Source organism: Bos taurus, chromosome 21, assembly GCF_002263795.3.
Source record: "Bos taurus isolate L1 Dominette 01449 registration number 42190680 breed Hereford chromosome 21, ARS-UCD2.0, whole genome shotgun sequence".
Lineage (NCBI taxonomy): Eukaryota > Metazoa > Chordata > Mammalia > Artiodactyla > Bovidae > Bos > Bos taurus.
Genome location: NC_037348.1, coordinates 32775824 through 32794064, shown reverse-complemented (window position 1 = coordinate 32794064; position 18241 = coordinate 32775824). Strand labels below are relative to the sequence as shown.

At 55.7% G+C, this 18241-nt stretch overlaps 1 protein-coding gene across 4 annotated transcripts in view; it reads left to right on the top strand.

Moving 5' to 3' along the window:
* Positions 1 to 18241, top strand: part of LINGO1 (leucine rich repeat and Ig domain containing 1) — an 84622-nt gene that overhangs the window by 54020 nt on the left and 12361 nt on the right. Inside the window, exons 1-2 of one of the 4 annotated variants that reach the window (XM_059879332.1) lie at positions 11544 to 12116; positions 12316 to 12415. The exons of 2 other annotated variants lie outside the window; for them this stretch is intronic. Coding sequence is in view for 1 of the 2 variants with exons in the window: in XM_002696672.7 (XP_002696718.2) it covers positions 12111 to 12116 (6 nt within the window). In the remaining variant the exon portion in view is untranslated. Of the gene's footprint in view, positions 1 to 11543; positions 12117 to 12315; positions 12416 to 18241 lie in introns of those variants that run through there. One more of the 4 variants, XM_002696672.7, reaches the window with a different exon arrangement.

The following is an 18241-nucleotide window of genomic DNA, read 5'->3' as shown; positions in this document are numbered from 1 at the left end:
ATACATCATCCGCTTGCCCAATCTCATACTAGAGGGAGAGGAGACAAGAGGGCAAAAGGCCCAGGGGTCTTGCCGTGGGTGGTCCAGACTCTCAGAAAGGATGCCTGGGTTTCTCACATCCCTGCCTGTGATCTTCCTCTGGTCCTAGCTGCCTCTGGGCCAGAGCTGTGGCTCCTCTTGGGATGGAAACACTCAACCATGGAGCTTGGGGTGCATCCTCCCAGGGGCCCAGCCTCCCTGACGTCAGTGCTATGACTGGTGGACAGCACACTCAAGAATGGCAGGAAAGGGGGTGCAGCTCACGTCACCAGGAGAGACCCGAGGAGGTGCCATGGACCTGAGGCTCCTGTCCTCCCTATGTGTCCACCCTCCAGCCTTCCGCAACGAGCCTCTCTTCCCCTCCGTGTAACCTGACGATTGCTGATAGTCCAGCAGTCCTTATCAAGGTCTGACCTAGCTAAGGGAGGAGAGAGGGTCCTTCTCACCTTCAAGGGTTGCCCAGCCCTCAGTCCTACCCCCAGGGCCCTGTGTTTCCCCTGACCCCCTGGACAGCCCTATTCTCCCCCACCGATCCAGACCAGGCAACCTCCCTACTCTCCACTCCTCAGCTCCCAGCGCCATCCAAGGGGCATGGTCAGGTCCACCTGTCACTGGCCCAGGAGTCTGGCCTGCCTTTCTCTCCCTGACCCTCTGAGAGAAGGAGAGTAAGCCAGAGAGATGGAGAGAGAGACAGAGATAGAGCGACAGACCCTCTAGCGGTCAAGGAGGGACCAGTGTGGATCTCCAGGAGCCATGAGGGGCTGACCTGATCAACCCACCCCCCCCAAAAGTGCACACCAGCCTGTAACCACTCTATGCACCTTCTATATGCTCTGCCTTTTTAGTTTGGTGCAGACTTTGAAACCAGATAGACATGTTCCAGCTCCCCCACATCTGACTTTTGTGATCCTGGGCAAAAGATGTTCCCTCTCCTGGCAGGGGTAGGGAGAGGTGTCCTTAGGTTCTGAGTGAGCACCCAGCCCCAAGAGCCGTCCCTCCAAAATGTCTCCATTCCTCTCTGTCCAGGCCAACTGGCTGTCATCCCACTGGGCAGGTGGTAGGTAGATAAGCAGGTGCCTGGGGCTGGGAGTCCTCAGGCAGGAGGAGTGCTCCTGGGAACCCCACACCACAATGGCTGTCAGAGTGTTCACATCCCAACAGTCACAGCACAGTGCCCAGCAGCCAGTGTGACAGTTCAAGCCTCCCACTTCCTCCAGGGCTGAGCCCAGCAGGTGTGGGAAGAGGCAGGAGGGCCTGGCTCTAGGCATCAGTATTGACTTGCTGTGTGACCTTGGGCAGTGATGATGCCTCTATGCATCTGCAAAGAAGGCCATGGTGGGACAGAGCAGTCCTGCACCAGATAAGGGGTGCAGAGGGGACCCCTGGAGGAGAGGCCCAGCCCAAAGCATAACTGATAGAAACTATCAGGATTCCTTTCTTTCCCCCAGAAGAAGGAAACCACAGACAGAAGGAATGCTTTCCTGGGGGTATTTCTGCTGCTGGAAGCCAAGCCCAGGTGTCAGGCCTGCCCTTAGCTCCCTGTGTGGTCTCATGCAGGTTATGGAGGGGGATCTGGCTGCCTCTCCTGGGCACCCTCCCTAGGCCCAGGAAGGAGGCCCTCTTGTCTTGTGTGGCCCTTCGCAGAGCTGACCACAACATGGGTACCCAAGTGCCCCACTCAGGCTGACTGGCTGCACCCCCTGGAGGAAAGCATTCTAGAGACCACAGGTCTCCCAGCCTGAGAGACAGTGAGGTTCAAGCTCTTTATCATCCAGGAGCCAAAATGCTTGCCTTCCCAACCTCCCTCCTACCCTCCCACTCCCCTCTCCACCCCGAGGTCTCTCTCTCTCTCTCTGGCTCCAGAGTATCCCCCATCTTCTTCCTCTGTTCCCTGGGGCGGGGATGCCCTGTGTGTGGTGGAGCCTGGGGTGGCCAAGCCCTGGCAGCTGGACTCCTTTCCCCTCCTCAGCTGTCTCTCTCTTCCTCCTAATGTCCTGCAGGCCTTAAATGAAGCATAAACAGAGCCTGGCAGAGGGAAGCCTCATTAGGCCTGATCTAATTAGAAGCCCCTGTGAGGGTGGGGGTGGACGAGGGAGGTAGAGGGGGCTCCTATGCACACCCAGAGTATCACATACATATGCTCCTAGGATCCTCCTCACAATCCTCCAAGACAGGCATGGCTAGACCCAGGTAGTGTGAATGGGAAGTGGCCCAGAGAGGGTGGGTGACTTGTCCGAGGTCACACAGCCAGCAGGTGGCTCTCCTGTGATGTGAACCCTGCGTGTCTGGCCCTAGCATCCGGTTCTTCCCAGTAACCCCAGTCAGCCTCAGTGTGTCAGACTGTGCAGGACCTCAGAGTTCTGGCTCCTCTGTGCCCTCTGGACATTTGGTCCAGCCTCTGCTTGTACATTGCAGTGAGGGGAGTTCACAGCCCGTTTGGGGCTCTTTACGTCTGTGGGCCTCCTCTCTTTCCCAGGACCACCTGACTCCACAGTGGGTCAGGATGCTGGATGGGGGCAGGGAGGGGGCGGCCAGTCTCTCCTCCTCTCTCTCCACACCCACCGTCATCCATCTTCCCTCTGCAATCAGGGAGGCCATTGGGGGAGCCCACACGATGCCAAGCGGCAGGCTGCCCCTTCGTTAGTCTTAGCTAACAAGCTGTTATGGGTGCGACATGACACCTGCTTTCTTCTTTATAACTTCAATAATTTATGGGCATATTAGCGGCCAGGCGCTGCCCTGGGTCCCAGCCAGACGGGACGGGGTGGCGATACAGCCGGGTTCCTCTGCTGATATTTACTCTCTCCCACCATCAATTATTAAGACGCTCTCCTTCATTTTTGCACATAATTACATGCACCGTTATGGTTCGTACTCGCCTGCTCTTAATCCCTCTGGAGAGGGGCCCTGCCTGCCCAATAGGGCTGAGCTGGCATGGGGACCCAGCTGGTTAGAGAACCCAGCACGCGGACACTGTCCCTACCTGGTAGAGAGATGGTGGCGGCCTCAGCCCCCCAGCCCCTTCTCAGCTGAGCTGGAACCGCCTTGGTCATTGTTGGCTTCCATGGGGTCGGCTGTCTGTCCCCACTGCCCCAGGGCCCTGCCTTTGCCCCTGGTGTTCTCTGTTGGAGTCCCATCCCCCACCTTCTGTCTGCCGGTTGACCCCTTACGTTTTGGAATTCAGCTCAGCTATCACCACCTCCTGGTTATCTATCCCGCCTCCCTAGCCCCTGCTCTGTGTGTGCACGACACCCCATGCGTCCCTCACCTCAGTCTAGATGGCGCTGTGCTGTCCTGTGCAGGAGATCATGGGCTCTGGTGCACAGAGAAAGCTGTAGCATTAACTGAGGATATGAATGGGAGAATGGACGGATGAATGCCTTCACCTGTTTCACCATTAATGAGCCCATTGAAGCAACTGTCCCTCCCTCTCCTCCAGGAAACCTGTCCTGATTGCCCCAGCCACACACATCTCTCTCTCCTCCCAACTCCTCCAGACCTTCCTGGTCGGGGCCAGGATCCCCAGAGGGCAATGAGGCCTGGACCCTTCCCATCTATGCCCCTAACACCAAACAGAGGGCAGGTCAAGGGTGGAGGGAGGACAAATCCTGATAATCCCAGTTCTACTGTGTGGTCTGGGGAAGTTGCTCACCCCCTTGATTATATGGGGATGATAGTTCCTACCTTCCTGGGTTGTGGTTGAGGCTTGCATGAGCTAATTTAGGAAAGCACCTAATATAGGGCCCAGCATATTGTAGGTGTTCAAGCAATATTCCTTAACTTCAACAATTGTCTGTGAATGAAGTCTGTGCAAAATTGAACGGAACTGAATTGTGTTGAATGGAACCATATTCTTCACACCTCCTTTTGTCCATGTGCATACATGTGTGCTTAGTCACATCCGACTCTTTGCAACTCCATGGACTGTGGTCTGCTAGGGGGACTCTGCTTATGGAATTTTCCAGGCAAGGATACTGGAGTGGGTCGCCATTTCCTACTCCAGGGAATCTTCCTGACCCAGGGATTGAACCTGCATCTCCTGCATTGGCAGGTGGCTTCTTTACCACTGTGCCACCTGGGAAGCCCCCTCTTATCCACACCTCCTTGTTTTTAGTCTCTCCTAGCCAGCCCCAGACTTGGTTCATGGGGGCTTCTGCAAATATTTCAGATTGACTAATCAAGACTTTCCCAACATCTCAATCCACACCTAGGAAGGGGGAGGCAGAGGGCAAGTCTCTCCCAAGCTACAGAACAGACTGAGGCCTGAGAGGTAATGTGGCCTCCCTCCGTTTAGTGACAAAGTGAGGAACCAAGTCCTGGTGTCCCACTGGACTCCAGGAAAATCTCCCTGAGGACCTTGTGCCTCAGTGTTCCCCTCTGTAAGATGACAGAATAATAGAATGGACCCCATGGGGTTGTGGAAAGGATTCAGTGAGTGACTTAGATCCACTGTGCTCATGGTAAGTGGTCAGTATGGGGTTCAGGCCAACTCTACACCTCCCTTGGCTTCCTCCCTGGAGGTAACACTCCCCTGGAGTCAGACTTGATCATCCTTATGTGTGTGTTTATGCTTTTAAAAATATATAGAGGTATCCATACATCACTTACAGGGTTTGGGGCTTGTTTTTAAACCTTCTATAAGTGGTACCATCTTTGATTTCTTTCCTCAACATTGTGTTTGTGAGCGTACCCACACTGACACATGTGGCTCTAGCTTGTCCACTTTGAACGCTGCATAGTATTCCACTCATGGTATACCACACTCTGTTCATGCCTGCTACCTGTAATGGGCCTTCAGGGGATTCCCGATTCTTCACTATTACAAACACTGCCCTTAGGATCATTCTTGTGCTTGTCTTCTGTGAAGTGCTTCTCCAGGCTGTATACCCAGGAGGGGATTGTTGGGTCACAGAACGTGCATCTCCTCAACTGTATTAGATAACCACCTGGTTGCTGTGTCATCCTTCACCTCGATTGGCAGCAGGCACTTTTCCTGCATTATCTCAATGCCCCCAGCCATATTGGGAGGAAGGAATTTGTATGCCCACTTGACAGATGAAGCATGTATTAGTTATCTCCACTTGCTGCATAACAAATCATTCCAAAACACAGAGGTTTAAAACAACAAATAATTTATTTTCTCACAGTTTCTGTAGGTCAAGAATCCAGGTGAGCCTTAGTTGGGTACCTCTGGCTCAAGGTCTCTCACACACAAGGATACAATCTCTCACAAGGATACAATGTCCGCCAGAGCATCAGTCATCTCAAGGTTGGACTTGGGGAGGGTCTGCTTTCAAGCTTACTTGTGTGGCTATTGGCAAGTCTCAGGCCCTCCTGGAGTGTTAGGTTAGAGACATCAGTTTCATTCCATTTACACTTCTCAGCAGGACAGCTATAACATGGCAGCTGGCCTTTTTCATAGTGAATAAGCAAGTGATGGACAGAGGGTACCCAAGATGGAAGCCACAGTCTTTCTGTAACCTAATCTCAGAAGTGACATCCCATCCCTTCGGCCATATTCTGTTCACTAGAAGTGGGTCAGTTAGTCCAGCCCACAATCAAGGGGAGGAGACTGCACAAGGACTGGGGAATACCAGAATACAGGGACCATTGGGGGACATTAGGAGCTGCCTATCACAGGGCAGCTGAAGCTCACAGAAGCAAAGTGACTTGCCCAGGATCACACAGCGATTAGAGACAGAGCCAGGACCAGAACTCAAGGCTGCCTGGCTCTGGGGCTGGATGTCTTCCGAGCTGCCATGCTGCCTTTGGCTTAAGTTAATAACAGGTTCCGACTTAAGTTAATAAACAAGTCTCCTGCACAACAGAACTCAAGACAAGTGCTTAATAAATGGATTTGCTAATAGTGCTGTCTGTTTACACACATTAGCTCGAGTTCCCCCTGACATGATCCGTGGGGACAGCCAAGCCCAGGCTCTTGGGAGAAGTCGCTCTGCCAAGCCTGGAGCCTAGATTCCCAAAGAGCCAGGGAGTGCCCCTTTATACAAACTACTTTTTATATTTGCTTTTTGTTTTTGCTCTCAATTTAATCATTTGGATATCGTGTGTGTGTGTTTGTGTGTGTGTGTGTTTAATGGAGTGCATGGCTTCCCTGTGTTCTCAAGGAGAGCTAACTTCAAGGTCAGGAACATGAGTTATTCCCCTGGAGGGACTTCAGGGTGGACTGACGAGCCCCTTCACCGACTGGCCTCAGACAGATTTCCTGCATCTCAGTCATTATGGATGCAGCAGCCAGGCGCCAAGCTCAGCAGACTGAGGAGGGGCAGTCCCAGGACCTCATCCCTGCCGTGGGCTCCTGCCGTGGGCTGCTGTGGGCTCCCCAGGAGGCTTTGGCCTCCCCCAATTCTCAGTGCAATTCCAACTAGTGGAGGCTGCTGCCCACATTGTTTCTAGATAAGTGAATGTCGCCGATGCTGGAATATTTCCAAAGGAGGTGTGGGTTATGGAGGCCCCTGAGATGAGGGGAGGTGAGAATTGGGGATTCAAGAGTATCCATGCCCACCCCGCTCCATGCCTTGGCCCCCTTCTCCAGAGGAACCCATGGCTTCTTCCTGATGAATGGATTTCAGTTGAGTGTAATTTGCACACCCCAGACTCTCTGGAATCCGGGCTTCAGGCTCTCTGAGGAAACTGGAGGAGACACAAGATCAATCTCTGCTTTCAGGGTGTTCCTGATTCTCGGAGAATAAGGAACTCGGCCCAGGCTTCTCCTGATGGGAATGTGAAAGGAACCTTAGGGTAGACCAGTCTTTACAGAGGATGGGCTGAAGGGTCAGGAGGAAGGTAGGCCCCTGTCTTTACAGAGGACGTGCTGCAGGGTCAGGAGGCAAAGCACAGCCATAACAGTATGTATAATAACTATCAAAAGTACCTAAATTTATCAACCACCTACTGAGTGCCAGGCCCAGCGGCAAGTACAGGGTGTGCATTCAGTCCTCCGTATCCACAGGTTGCATCCACAGACTCAGAAGGCCAGCTGTAAGGGACTTGGACGTCTGCGGATTTGGGTATCTGCGTATTGTCATGAGATCCTCACACCAGCCCATGAAATGGTCCTACTGATCCGCCCAGTCTTACAGAGGAGGGACTGAGGCTTAGAGAGGTGCCCAAGGATACAAAGGCCAGCTCAGAGAAGGAGACAGAGGGGCTCAGAGCAGGCTTCTGGAAGGAGGGGGCCACATAGTGCCCTGCCTTGGAAGGGGAGTGGGTGAAAGGATTCAAGGAAATGGTCTCAGGTCTAAGGATCTAGGAAAGCTGTTAATGATAAATAAGAGGATGCCCCAAGGAAGGGAGGGTGGGCTTTTCACATTCCTGCCCTTGGAGTCTTGGCCTCAGCCTCTACCCACGGTGGGTGTCCCTCCGTGTCAGCCAGCACATCTCCTCATCCAACAGAGCCAGCCACTGTATAAATAAGTTCCCTGCGTGCCAGCTGCCCCAGGCAGGACAGAGAGCTAGGGCGCACCTGGACAAGTGACCTTGAGTAAGTCCTTTCCCTTTTAGGTACCTCAGCCAGATCTTCTGTTACGTGTCTAGGTGGGACCCTGGAGTCCCCGAGTCCCTTCTGGCTCTTAGGGAAGGGCTGAGGAGAGAGCAGGAAGGTCTTAGCCCTGGTCCCAGCTCCGGGCCTACCTCCTAAAGAGAACTTTCCTGCCAGCCCCCTCAGGTGTCACCCCATCCCTCACCCCCTCCATAGCTGCTCCAGCACAGGGCTCTGACCTATGGATTTTCTGCCACTTCCTGATCCACTTCTCTCCAGCCTGAGTCTTCAGGACTTCATTACACCAGCAGCCTTGGCAATCCCAACATGGAAGGCTTTCTAGGTGGCTCCTGGAGGCTACAGGGCCCCCTACCTTCTGGGCTTCAGCCTTCCAGGGACTCAGGGTCGTCTTTCAAGGAGCCCCCTCTTACAGCTTCATTCCACTCTTCCCATAGAACCCCTCAAACTTAGAGACCCCCCCAGGTCAACTCCTTATTGCGTAATTGGGGAGACGTGCACCCAGAGAGGGCGATGACTCCCTCCAAGGTGACACAGCAAATGAATGAGTGCTCAGAATCAAATTTGTGGCCTCAAATGGGATACAGTGTCCACCTGCTCCACAGGGACCTCCGGCTAGGAGCTGGCTCCAAACCACTTCCCCAGCCCTGCTTCATGCCCAGTGCCACTTGCCCAGCCCCCACCTGCCTCCCCAGCTCCTGGTCTCCTCCGTTTTTCTTACTAATTAGAGGTCTCAGCAATGACTCCACTGTCCCAGCCATTTTAGAGCTGTCATTAATTTCAAGTGCCTTCAGAAATAATCATCATCGTAAAACCCTGAGAGCTGCTGGGATGCAAGTGGGCAGGACCAGCACAAAGCAGGCGTGCTGGCAGACCAATATGTGCCACCCATTCCTGCCTGTGCCACGGGGGACTAGGTCCTGTCTGCTCAGCTTCCCAGAGTGGGGAGAGCAGAGCTTGTGCTCTGACATCACACACACAAAGCTTCAAAGCCCAGCTCTACTTCTTATACAGAATAAACCTGGTCAAGTGACCAGCCCTCCCAGAGCCTGTTTTTTCATCTGTACAATGGGGATAGCAATCTCCATCTTGAAGTGAGATAAAGTACAGCAGACCCTGGGTCACAGTAGGAGCTCTATAAATGTTAGAGGCCCTGCCCCTCCTCCTGAGTCCCCTGACAAATCCCCAGCTTCTCCACTTTGCTGGGAGCACTCAGGCATCAGCAGGCTGACCCCTTCCAGCCATCAATTCCTGCGTGACTTGGACTTGCCAAGTTTTCACCCCGAAGCTGAGATCTGCTGTGTGCCCACCCGTAAGATATGCTGTCTCAGGCCTGCTCTTGGGAGCTCCTAGCCTGAGGACAGAGAGGGAGGAGACTGGACTCATGCCTCTAAGGGCATTTTAGCCAGAGGAGGAGAGGAATAGAAGCAAATGGTCTTAGTGTGGTCTTGCAATGCAGGTGGGAACCAGGGATAGGGCATGCCAAGCAGGTGGGCCAGTAAGGACCAAGGCTTGGAGGTGCGGGTGAACACTGTTCAGCTAAAGCTACAGGGCATGGTCTCTGGGCCTTCCTAATCCACATTCTTCCTGGTCTTGGTCCTTAAGAGGACTGTGTTGGGGATCACCCCACGAGATAGGAGCGGAAAGATACCTGTTCCCAGTGACAGTCCCCCTACCCCATAGGGTCTCTGGTGACAAAGCCAGGGGTGTGTACTCTCACCAGGTCCAGGCTAGACCTTCAATAATGTCTTTTTCTAAATACTTCCCCCCAGAGCCTCCCCTTCCTCATCATTTCCACTGGTGAAATAAGATAAGGACTGCTGGGAGGGGTCAGTTCTTTGAGCGAAACGGAGGGGTAAAAGGCTTGGATACTGTTCACGTGGAGAACTAAGACTTTGGGGGCAGTTTCTCCGAGATATACAGCACTTTCTTCGTCCCTGCTGCCTCCAAGGTTTAGAGGGACAATTGTGGGCCCCAGAAGACCTCATCCCAGGACACCAACTTTCTCAGCCAGTACCTGCGGGGTGGGGCGGGAGCGGTGGGCTCTCCCCCATTTCCCCGTCGAGATCACTGAGGCGGGGAGCAGGTGAGTCGGGGGCGGATAGAAGCCTTGGCCGCGCGGTGTCTGCGTCAGTCGCCGCACCAGGAATAGCCCCCGCCCCCGCCCCCGCCCCGCAGCGGGTCTGAGCGCCCGCCGGGTGCCTGGCAGAGCCTTTACGCAGGAGCTAGAGCGCGTCTATTCCTGTCGGGCTTGTGGGAGGAGGCGGCGCGGGAGGCGGGAGCTCGCGGGTAACTCACAAACAGCCGAGGTGGGGGAGCTGGGGAGCCTGGGACAGGGGTCCAGGCGGCACAGAGTCGAGGGGCCGGGGAGTCGCCTGCTGGGCTGTTGAAGGGAAGGCGGCGACTCATGTGTCGCTTCCTCTCTTCCCCTCCCGCCTTTTGTAGGTCCCTCTGCCGAGCCTGCCCCCTGCTGGTTTACTCGGAGCCCCGGAAGGCGATTCAGATTCCCTTTCCGGGCTTCACTAGCTGTTCGTCCGCACGGAAATGACAGAACCTCTCTGAGCCTGGGTTTCCTTCTTTATGTCACAGGGGGAACCACAGCGCCTCCTCCCAGGGTTGTTGGAGGATGAATGCAGAGTGCACAGCACAGCGTCCTCACTTGCTAGGAGGGGCTTCAGCTAGGCTTAGGATTTGGATGGACACGGAATACAGCAGATCGTTCTGCAGACAGGACTGCAGAGCTGTGGTGTGGCCGTGAGCCTGAGAAGGACCCAAACTCTGTTTAGCTAGAACAGGTCTGTGCAACTCTCTGGGCTGTGTGTGAGGCTGAACAGTGGAGAAGCAAGATGGTGCTGGGAGTAGGGGGACACTGGTGGCCCTACCGTGCTAGACAGGTAATTGCAGTGAATGTCAGGATCTATGGGGAAGGAGGTGAGGTCCCAAGGGTCGTAGCCCACTCTACAGGCTTTCCCTAGACACTTCCACCAGCCGATTCTCTGTATCTGCCGGTCGAGGAGGACCTGGATCTTTGAGGAGTGGTCCCATTCCTTGGGCCTATTCGAGAATGCGCCTCAACTCAGGATCCCCTGGACCTTTGGGGAGCAGTACGGGGAACAGCCAAGACAAGCCTGAGGCTCGGCGTTGCCCTCTGCTGGTCTTTGGGTGCAGTGCCCGCGGCCCAGCGGTCTGCTGCCCTCTGCTGGACAGGAAGACAGGCTGGGCGGGGACCCAGGCTGCAAAAGAGGGCGCGAGACCTAGCTCCTCGTAGAGCCGCGGGGCTAGAGCGCCTTCTCCCGGGTCTCCCAGAGCTTCCCGGCCGCCAGGATGTAGGTTCTCCGGGGATGCGCAGACAATTCCGAGAAGAGGGGACAAGGCGCAGGCAGGACTGAGGCTCCTGGCCTGATCCTTCCCACGCCGTCCTCCAAACAACCCTGGTCTGGGGGAACCTTGCGGGTTCACGTGCGTGTGTCGGTTCCCCATGGCAGTGTGCAATGACCCCAGTGAACACGTGTGAACACACTCACGCGCTCCCAAGTACACGCAAGTAGCCACACGCGAGGGTGCGCACACATACCCAAGAGGACCACAGATGGGACTCCCCGGGGCCCGCTGGCCTGGACCGTGAGGGGCGCGGCCGTATGCTGGGCTGGAGCACGGGGACGCTGCCCGCCTCCGCAACTCCCCCCCCCCCCAACCCCCGTCCCCCAGCCCAAGGCTGACGCGTCCCTAGCTCGCTCCCCCTTGCCAGTTTCGCTGCCCCATCCAAGCAGGGCGGTGGTCGGGGCGCTCCTCGCTCTCCGCCCCCTTCTCTGAAAGGAGCCGAGCTCCCCACCTTACCTCCCCCCTCCCTAGGTTTTGCGGCCGCGCCTTCTCCTCCCCCGCCCGGCTCCCGCCGCTCACTCTCTCCCTCCCTCGGTCCCTCCTCCCTCCCTGGCTCGCTCCTCGCTGCTCGCGCTCCCTCCCCGCGCCGCGGCAGAGCGCGGAGCCCGGGCGGGAGCCGGCGCGGGAGCCGGAGCGGGCGGCCGGCAACAGCGCAGGCGGCGGCGGCGGCGGGTCGTGGTCCCGGTCCCGGAGCGCGCGGAGTCCCCACCCGCGCCGCTCCGGCTCCTCTCCAGACGCGGGGCTCCTAGCAGCATGCGCGGCCGCTGCCCGCCGGCCTCAGCCCTGGCCCCGGCCCCGCTGCGGAGCGCGCCCGGCCTCGACCCCGGCCCCAGCGGCAGAGGTGGCGGCGGCGGCGGCGGCTCCAGGCCAGCCCGGGGCGCAGAACTAGACTCGTAGAGCCCGCGTCGCGCGTTCTGAGCGCACCCGCCCTTCCGCCCGCGGGGGCCGCGGCCTCCCGCCACCCCACTGCCGGGCCCTTGCCCGGCCCCGGCTTGGCTCCCGCCCGCGTGGGGCAGACAGACGGACGGCTAGCCCCGCGAGGGCGCGCGGACTGCCGGGCGGAGGTGTCGGGCAAGGAGGAGGAGACGGAGGAGGGGGCTGGGCAGGGGCTGGGGCCCGGCAAGGAAGACATGCGATTGGTGACCGAGCCGAGCGGACGGACGGCGCGCCCGAAATGCAGGTGAGCCCGGCGGCCGAGGCCCAGCCCCGAGTAGGCAGCCCCGCGGCGAGCGCCCCTGGGGGCCGCCGTCGGCCCGGGCTGTGCCCTCTTGGGTCTGTGGGGCACCCTGGCGTCTCCCAGACCCGCTTCGGGGTCTCAGATCTGACCGCCCCCCTGAAGCCTCAGAAATGAAGCTTTCCCGCTCCTCCCACCGCAACAGATTCCAGGTTGGCTAGCTGGGACCCCGGAGCTGGGGAGGGGTCCCCGTCCTGCTCGTCCTCTGACCCTCCTCCCATCCTGAGCACTGGGCGTCCTGGCAGGTAAGCCCCCTGCTCAGCATTGGGTGACTGCCTCTTACCATAGACCCCAGACACCCCCAGGCAGCCCAAATCTGCTCCAGGCACCCCTGTGGATGCCGGTGGATGCAGGTCAGGGACCAGGTTTCTTCACGGGTACGGGGCTGGGCGCCTCCTGGCTCCCCTAATGGTTAGGAGCAGCCCCTTTCCAGCTCCTGCCCGTGAGGGGGAGGAGAGGGGAAACCGGGGGTTAGAGGAATGGAGGAGAGGGAGTTGGGGTTGAGGGGGACCCAGGAACCATTGAGGAGCCTCCCCTTTGTCTTCAGCCCCAGCTTCTCACTTCCCCCCTGCCCCACTTTTCATTCTGAAGCACAGCTGGTGGCAGGTAGGACCCGGCTGAGAAGGAAGGGGACTCCTTCTCTCTCCCCACCTCTGTAAGGTGGGCTGTGGGCTTCCTACTCCCCTGGCACCTCCAGGCGGATCCCGCGTAGAAGAGGGGTGGGGCCAGGCCCAGTGGGCAGTCCCCTCCTGTCTCTTGCCCTGAGTCTCAGCCCAGCTCCATCTAGCCCTGGTTGTACCGGCATCTCCTCTTTGTTCTCAAAGGTCCTGGGGTTGGGGTAGGGGAGTTGGGGCATCTGGGAGGTTGGCAGCAGCTCTGCCTTGGAGGGTGGAAGGGCAGGAAGCCCTGAGGTGGGGGCAGTACCATCTGGGCAAGCCCCTTCTCTGCCAGCCGGCCCTCCCTCAGCCCTCCTGTGCTCTCGGGGCCGGAGGGTGCGCAGCCCTGCCTGGCCCGTGGCTCCGGCTCAGCCCTGCTGGTCATTGTGCCGATGGCTTCAGCACCGGTGCCTCCCATGCCCAGGGAGCAATAAGCCCGGGCATCCAGGCTTCCCCACACCCAGCGAGGAGTGCTGTGCGGGAAGGGAGGGTCAGCTGCTCCCAGACCCTTTGTCCTTGTGTGGCCAGGAGGGGCAGAGTGCTCACACCTCTGGGAAGGCACCAGTACCCAGTCTGCTGGGACAGCTCTTGCCTGCCCTTCCTGCCTTCTCCCCATGGCCTGAGGTGGGAGGCAGGGATTAGGGGGCAGGAGGGAGAGGCCAAGAACTCCTCGGAACCCAGAGAGGGGCGCTGGGCAGCACCCAGCGGCCCCTCCTGGAAGGAGGCTTAGCAAAGGCGAGGGCGGTCCCCTTGTGGTATTCTTGTTGTCTCCGCCCACTCTCCCACTCCCTGCCAGTTTAAGTGTAAGGTGGGCTTTGGGTAGGGCTTGGTCAAGGCGGCAGTACTCCCCCGTGCCTGGAGTTAGAGTGGGTTCCCAGTGCAAGGGGCCAGGTTTGGGGGGATGGCTGGGTGCTCAGGGCCAAGGCATCATAGTCTGTGGGCCGAGGGCAATAGAGAGACCACCCTACCCTTGCAGTAATCTTCTTTGATCCTAGAGATCAGTTTCTCCATCCCCTGCCTCTGAGTACCCATTTTTCCTATATTAGATATTATTTCCTAAGACCCAAATTCCAGCAGGATACCAAAAAAAAAAAAAAGTCTTGTGAGGGTGGGTCATTTTTCAGCATAAAGCCAGACAGGATGCCTGGTACCAGTGATGGTTCATCTGGTCTGCTCTCTGGGTGCCACCAAAGCAAATGGTGAGCAGGGTCTGGAGGGTGGGGAAATTCATTCCTGCTGAGAAATGAGACAGTGCAGTGATTTGCACAGGGTCCCGAGGAAGTGTGAGGCAGTGTGTCAGACATGGGGTTGAGGAAGTGGGTCCTATGGGGCTAGAGAAGGGCCAGGGAGGCCATAGGTGTGTGGTTTCAGAGCCAGAGCCTTGGTTTTGCTGGCTGGGGTCTCTTAGTTTAGCTCTCCTCAGGGACCTCCTGCCTCCTGATGGCTACCTACTGATGGCTCTCTGTCCCATTCTCAACAGTCCCTTTACATATCCCCCCATCACCTGGCTTGCTTCAGCATTTCTACCTAGAAGGTCTTCTCTTCTCCTGGCTCCTCCTCTAGGAAGCCTCCCTGACTGCTCCCCGTCACTGACCCTCTTCCCCCAGTCACCCACAGTACCTGGTTTGCATCTAATATTGTACCAATTCATCCATACATTTATTCTGCACATCCCGGTTGAGATGCCTGCTCTGCCCTGGACTAGACCCTCCCATGGCCCCCATGGATTGCCTTGAACACTCCAGGCAATCCTGTACCCAGCCCCAGGGCTCCCCTGCCTGGCCTCTAGGATAGGGAAGATTCTGGGAAGCACCAGGGAGCAGCTGGTTCTGGTGGCTAAAACCACCTGGAGGAGACACAGTATCTTCAGCCTGTGGATGGCAGAGGTGGAGGACATCAAGGATGCCCCAGGCAGGGTTGGGGAGGCCCCGGCAGGGTATTCAGTAGTACACATGGGTACTCAGAGAAGGATGGGATTTGTTCCTGGGGGGCTGCGGCAGTCAGGGCTCCTCTAGGAAGACAGAGGGGCTGGGTATCTCTTGAGGCAATAGAAGATTTGGCAGAGACATAAAGAGCAGGATTCTAGAACCAGGGACTGTTTTTTGGTAGAAAGAGTGTGGGAAGGCAAGTTCATTTCCAAATGCATTTGAAGCATGCTGCCCTTTGTTTCTGTGTTGAGTGACTATCCTTGGGCTCTGTGGACCCAGTAGAGCTGTTCTGACAACAGTCCTCTCCTCGTGTGCATTCAGTTCCTTCAATGTCATTTTATCGTGAGTGAGGCTGTTGAGTTTGGTCCCTGGAAGCAGATGCCTGGGTTCAAATCTCAGCTCTCCCACTGCCTACCTCTGTGACTCTGAGCAAGTTATTGATACTTAATCTTTTGGGCCTTGGCCTCCTTATCCATAAAGTGAGGATAACAGAGGGCCATTATGAAAACTGTGTGTTCATATGTGCAAAGCATTTAGAAGAGTACACAGTAAATTCTCCAGAACTGCTATTACTCCTAGTATCAGTGATGTACTCTCTGTCTTAGCCTTGTAGGTGGTACAGAGATTTGATTTTATAGCTAAGAAAAAATGGAGGGCCAGAGAGGCAGAATGACTTTCCCCCAAATCCCCAGCTTACAAGCATGGGGCTCAATCTAGAATGCCTTCTTCCTGACCTCTGGTCTGGGACTCTTGCTCACTGGTGCAGGCATGGCCTGTTAATTAGTTAATATATTTAGTATTACTACTACTACTAATATAATGAATATCATGACCCTCCTCCCAACCTGAACACCAGCACTTTAATAGCAATATACATCTACTGTGTGTTTCTTCTCCCTCATCCCTTGGCAACCACTACCCTAAATGATCTATTTAGTATTCCCTTACCTTTTAAAAATCATAGTTTAATATAGAGAAATTGTTCCGTTTTAGTTATTTTTGAACTCTGTAAAAGGAACAGGAAACTGTGCCATCCTCTGGAATTTGCTTTTAAGAAAAAACATTGAAGAACAATGTTGTATGCCTAAGCTTCATCTATATTGTTGCAAATAATGATAGGTGTAGTTCATTCATTTTCACTGGTGCATAATGTTCTGTTATTTGCATTTATTCTTCAGTATATTATCCTTCTTCTATTAACGGGCATGTGGGCTGTTTCCCTTTTTGCTCTTACAAACAATACCACGGTGAACTTTCTGGTCCCTTCCCTGAGACAACATGCAGAGCATCTCTGGGGGCACACAGCTAGGAGCAGAATTGCTGGACTACACGTCGTGTTCACTGTCAGCTTCACTAGGAAATGTGCCACAGCGCTTCCCAAATTGGTTGGGCCATTAATGCCTCCCCCAGCAGGAGATGAGTATCCCCATTATTCCCCACACTCACCCACACTCGATATGGCCAGACATCTTAAAAAAAATCTTTTATTTATTTTTGGCTGCGCCGGGTCTTCATTGCTTTTGTGCAGGCTTTTCTCTGGTTGTGGTGAGTGGGGGCTACTCTTCGTTGCGGCGCGAGGGCTTCTCACTCTGGTGCTTCTCTTGTTGCAGAGCACAGGCCTTCTTACAGGGACGTCCCAGACATCTTGAATTTGACTGACTGAATGAGTGTAGAATGATTTTATGTTGTGGCCTTGATTTGCATTTCTGAAATTCACAGTTTCTAGTGTATGAAATGGGGGTTGAGATAGGCAACCGCCAGTGGGTAATGGATGCTCACTAAGCAGTCATTCCCTGTGCACCTCAGTTTTCCCAGGTATTGAGATGTTGTCCATACAAACCCCAAGCTCAGGGATGGGGAAGAACAGTCAGGGAGTTCTCCCCAGTGGGTGAGAATGAAGGAGGAACAGGGAGCGCTCAAGTCCCTGCAGATTTAGAGCCAAAGGAATCCTAGCAGCACTGTGTTCACCCACCGGATGGGCAGGGTGGTCCCAGCTTGGGAGGTAGAGGGAGAGTTTGCTTCATCATTTTAACAATGCAGAGCCCCCTGATAAACCCCTGGCACCTGGTGTGGGGCTTGGCCTGGCTGAGTGCTCAGTAAGAGTTTGGTGACCCGAGGAGTGAACTCATGTATCTGTGTTCCTCCGTTCCCACCTCCTTGGAAAGTCCTCCCTGATTGCCCCTGCCCACTGAGCAAGTGAGGGCTGGCTGAACAAGGTGGCTCCTGGGCATTTGCAAGGCCCCCAAGCCCCTGCCTGCCCTCAGGGGCTGAGCCACGCGGGGCCGGCAAGCTAATTTGGAGCGGCTCCCTCTACCAGCCTGGTGCACCAACAATTGATTCCGCACCGCTTTCCCCGCCTGGGCCCGGGCCCCTGGAGCTGGTTAGAGACGAGCGATGGGGCTGGCGGAATAATTATGCCTATTTCATGTGACACCCAAATTGATTGCCGCCAGGGTGACATTACCAGGGCATTGTTCCTCATCTCCAACCTCTTATTACATGTTATTAGGGTGTGTGGTGTGTGTGTGTTTTTCTATTTTTTCCCATTTCGGGGAATTAATCTCTCTCTACCACCTCCTCTGCTTCCCTCTGCAGGGAACCTGCTCATGGCTCTGGGAGTGGAGTGGGTGGGGGCCTGGGCAGCAGGCTCCCTCTGTCTGGTCCAGCATGGGGCTGCAGATGAGGCTGGGGACCTGGCCATGTCAGCTCTCTTGACTAGGGTGGAAGGTGGGGGTATCTCAGAGCTAAGAGGGGCTGCTGAAGTGTGGGCCCAGCAGAGAAGACTTCTACAGTGTCTCTGGTCCACAGTCTCTGCTTGCATACCTCTCATGACAGTCTGCTCACTCATTATCTCTCGAGGCACATCTTCCAGGCTGAGCCTTCTGATCTTCCATTTGATTCGTTGTACTGAGCTGAATGGGGCTTCCCTGGTGGCTCAGAGGTAGAGAATCTGCCTGCGATGCAGAAGCCACAGGAGACAGGGGTTCGATTTCTGGATTGGGAAGATCCCCTGGACGAGGGCATGGCAACCCACTCCAGTGTTCTTTTCTGGAGAATCCCCATGGACAGAGGAACCTGGTGGGCTACAGTCCATAGGGTCACAATGAGTCAGACATGACTGAAGTAACCTAGTGCTCATGCACTGAACTGAATGGGCCTCCTCTGTGACTCCATGCAGGGTCTTGGCTCTGCCTTATGGGCCTGCACTGGGCCCTTTGCACCCTCTGCTTTGCAACCTGAGAGATTTGCAGAGATGCCCAGGCCCTCCCAAGTTTGGGCTTCTCGTGAACACACAGCCAGGTGATGGCATCAGTTGTGACTAGGCAGAACTTGATACTGAAATTAGTATATATACTGGGTTGGGAAAATAGACTTTGGCAAGAGGTTGGCCAAGATTCAGTTGAACAGAGAGGGCTTTGAACAGTCAGTGCCAAGACAAGGCAAGGGTTTTTATTTATAGTTTGCCTGTCCCATGTTATAAATACCT